The 3056-nt window shown below is 51.8% G+C and overlaps 1 protein-coding gene across 1 annotated transcript; it reads right to left on the reverse strand.

Annotated features, from left to right (window-relative positions):
- Positions 1–215: 215 nt before the first annotated feature.
- C22H1orf56 (chromosome 22 C1orf56 homolog) lies at positions 216–2966 on the reverse strand. Its single transcript, XM_008155852.3, has 2 exons — positions 1750–2966; positions 216–444 (listed from the first exon to the last, which is right to left on the reverse strand). Exons 1-2 carry the CDS (start codon positions 2770–2772, stop codon positions 424–426), a joined length of 1044 nt encoding a protein of 347 aa, XP_008154074.2. The 5' UTR covers positions 2773–2966; the 3' UTR covers positions 216–423.
- Between the last annotated feature and the right edge of the window lie 90 nt (positions 2967–3056).

The raw sequence follows: 3056 nt of genomic DNA on the forward strand, positions 1-3056 counted from the left end.
GGCTAATGTGGGACTTTTGTACCATTTGTCCTTTTTGAGGAGAAAAGAAGGCTAAGTATTGTGAAGGCAAGACCACCATCATCTAAGGGCTCAACTCTTGCTTGGCATTCATCTGAGGTTTTTAAAAAGAAGTACTTGTTTAAAAAAAAAAAACAACTTTGGAAATAAGGAAGATGAACAACAACCATTTTGTCCTGGGGGCAGGAGAAGCCCACGCCAGATGCTGGTAGCTACCCAGTTCAGCTTCACAAAGTTTTTGGTCTCTCCTCCCTCAGATACCTCTGTAAAAAGACACAAGACCAAACAATGTTTTTTTTTCTTCTAGTTTTGTTTTTCTGTACTAAAAATACCCAGTGGGTGCTGGGATTGAAAGGGGAGGAGAGGTTGAGATGCTGACACCTCTTCTTGCAGATCAAGTGGCCATTACCTCCGGTTTCTGTCTATCTGGGTAAGGAAACAAAATAGAGAAAAGGGGGAATATTATAATGACATCTATTTCGTTTTTCCTTGCTTCTCCCTCTGCCCACAAACCCTCATTCCCTCAACACTACTGCCCCCTATTGATGATGCTTTTTTATATTGAATGATGGCTTTGGACACATAAGGAGAAACACAAAAACCATTAAAGTGACCATGCATACATTTTATTGTCCTTCCTCTCTCCCCAAAGGTCCTGTCATTCTATCAACTGAAAATATTTTAGCAGGTCAATCAGAGCCTTTGGTAGTTCTTTTGGTAAAGCAGAGGACTGTCCTTCCTTGAGAATTCTTAAGTTGCTGAGAATAATACCAGAACAATTCTTGGGGATAGTGGTGGTTAAGAGCATCGACACTAGTGTCAAACCTGGTTTAAATTCTACTGTTGCCCTAACCCAGTGGTCGGCAAACTCATTAGTCAACTAGAGCCAAATAACAGTGCAACAATTGAAATTTCTTTTGAGAGCCAAATTTTTTAAACTTAATCTTCTAACGCCACTTCTTCAAAATAGACTCGCCCAGGCCGTGGTATTTTGTGGAAGAGCCACACTCAAGGGGCCAAAGAGCCGCATGTGGCTTGCGAGCCGCTGTTTGCCGACCATGGCCCTAACCGGTTTGGCTCAGTGGATAGAGCGTCAGTTTGCGGACTGAAGGGTCCCAGGTTTCGATTCCGGTCAGGGGCATGTGCCTTGGTTGTGGGCACATCCCCAGTAGGGAGTGTGCAAGAGGCAGCTGAATCGATGTTTCTCATCAATGTTTCTAACTCTCTATCCCTCTCCTTTCCTCTGTAAAAAAATCAATAAAATATATATTTTTAAAAATTCTACTGTAACTCTGCCACTTACTAGCTTAATAAACCCCCATTTCTTCAGTTGTAAAGTGGGGATAATAATACCTCATAGGATTGATCCAGGTAAAGTGCATATAGCAAGACCTCAAATATTGGCTTGTTGTTACTGTTAAACTGCATTAATAAGCTGAAAACTTAATTATCTTCCATATCCATTAATTATCTGCATCAAGAATTCTTTACAATCTACAGTCTTAACAATTTGGTCAATTATCATCTAGTGACCAATAATACATGTTGCCTAATGACCAACCAGTTGTTCAAGATGTAGCAGGTGGACTCCATGGCCAACAATAACGTGAATAAACCAATGCATTTTATGAACTAGTAAGCAGACAGGTAACAGTTCATGCAAGCACACGGGCCGGTTCAGGACTTTGCAGAGCTATCCACAAAGATCCTGGCTCATCACCAAACACTTACTGGTTGCATCCTTGTGAACACTGAAGAGAGGCTGTTCCAAATATCCTCCAGCCCAGCCCTGACCTGCCTCCAAAACATAAGCGCTGGGCTGGGGCTGGGGCTGAGGCTGAATCTGGGGCTGTGGGTGGGCGTGGGCGTGGGCGTGGGGCTGGTGGTGGTGGTAGTGGTGGTGGAGGTGGTGGTGCTGGTGGTGGTGGTGGTCTGAGTGTCAGGCCAGAGGGCCGAGTCCAGGGGGCACTCCTCAAGACGCCGATCACAGCGACATTGCTGGTAGGTGCAAGGCCGGTGCTCTGTACGCAGTTGGCTCAGTGCCCCAACTCGAAGGCGCCCAGAAAGGCCCTGCAGCCTCCCGGCCCGGGTCCTGCTCATGGTGCCTGACTGGCAGTGGCAGTGCCACGGGCCCCAGGGCATCAGCACCAGCCGCAGGTCCTCGGGAGGTGGCATGGATGAGGGTGAGACGCGAGACCAGCGCCTGGGGGTGGACCCTGCTGTCGACCACCGGGTCAGGCTGGTGTCGTACAGCGGCTGGTGCTCAGTGGACCTCCAGGTACTGGGCGGCAGGCTTGTGGTCAGCCTGTATTCTGGCTCCTGGATATTCGCTGCAAACCTGGAGCTGTACCTCCTCGTTGTAGTGGAAGCCCTGCTGTCAATCCCTGCCTCACTGTTATTCTTCTGGGCGTTAATCACAACCCCCTCCTCCAAAGACCCATCCTGATCTTGCTCCCAGGAACGCAACCTGTTCATGTCCGTGGACACCGTAGAAGCCAAGAGCTCGTCAACGGCGGGGCCTGCCAGGCGGTCGGCAGTGGCCGCGACGTCGTCCTCATCCTCCATTATTACCCTTCTCTTCGGGGGAACGCCGGTCCGGGGGGTGGACCGGTAGTTGCGGGTCATCGCGCCCCTGGAGCGGAACCTGGCCGGCTGCCTCCCAGTTGAAGTCAGGCCTTGGGCCCCCGCCCCCGCCCCGGTCCCCAGGCTCAGCAGCAGGGCCCAGAGCAGCGCGCCGGCGGCGGCGGGGACCATGGGGCTGGACGGTGTGGGGCTGGGAGGGAGGCCAGTGACCCAGGCCGGGCTCCTACTTTCTCTCCCTCCCTTCCGCTCTCACCGACCCGCCAGGTCGTTAGAACCGAGGCCCGCGGCGGGGCTCCGATGCGCGCGCCACGCCCCTCCCCCGGGGCCCTCTCCTCCCAAAGCCCCAGGGGCTGAGCTGGAAATCCTTGGGAACCCCAGCAGCAAGAACTCTGCGGACTGGCGGATTGTGATGTCAGGGGCTGGGGAAAGAGCAGGTCACTTCGTTGGCGCACAGC

Source organism: Eptesicus fuscus, chromosome 22 (assembly GCF_027574615.1).
Source record: "Eptesicus fuscus isolate TK198812 chromosome 22, DD_ASM_mEF_20220401, whole genome shotgun sequence".
Lineage (NCBI taxonomy): Eukaryota > Metazoa > Chordata > Mammalia > Chiroptera > Vespertilionidae > Eptesicus > Eptesicus fuscus.

Excerpts from the sequence above, each read along its gene's own strand:
- C22H1orf56 (XM_008155852.3), bottom strand. The coding sequence starts at position 2,772 with ATGGTCCCCGCCGCCGCCGGCGCGCTGCTCTGGGCCCTGCTGCTGAGC. Across the intron at positions 445-1,749 it reads TGTTCACAAGGATGCAACCA|ATAGACAGAAACCGGAGGTA; the intron begins GTAAGTGTTTGG and ends TTCCTTACCCAG.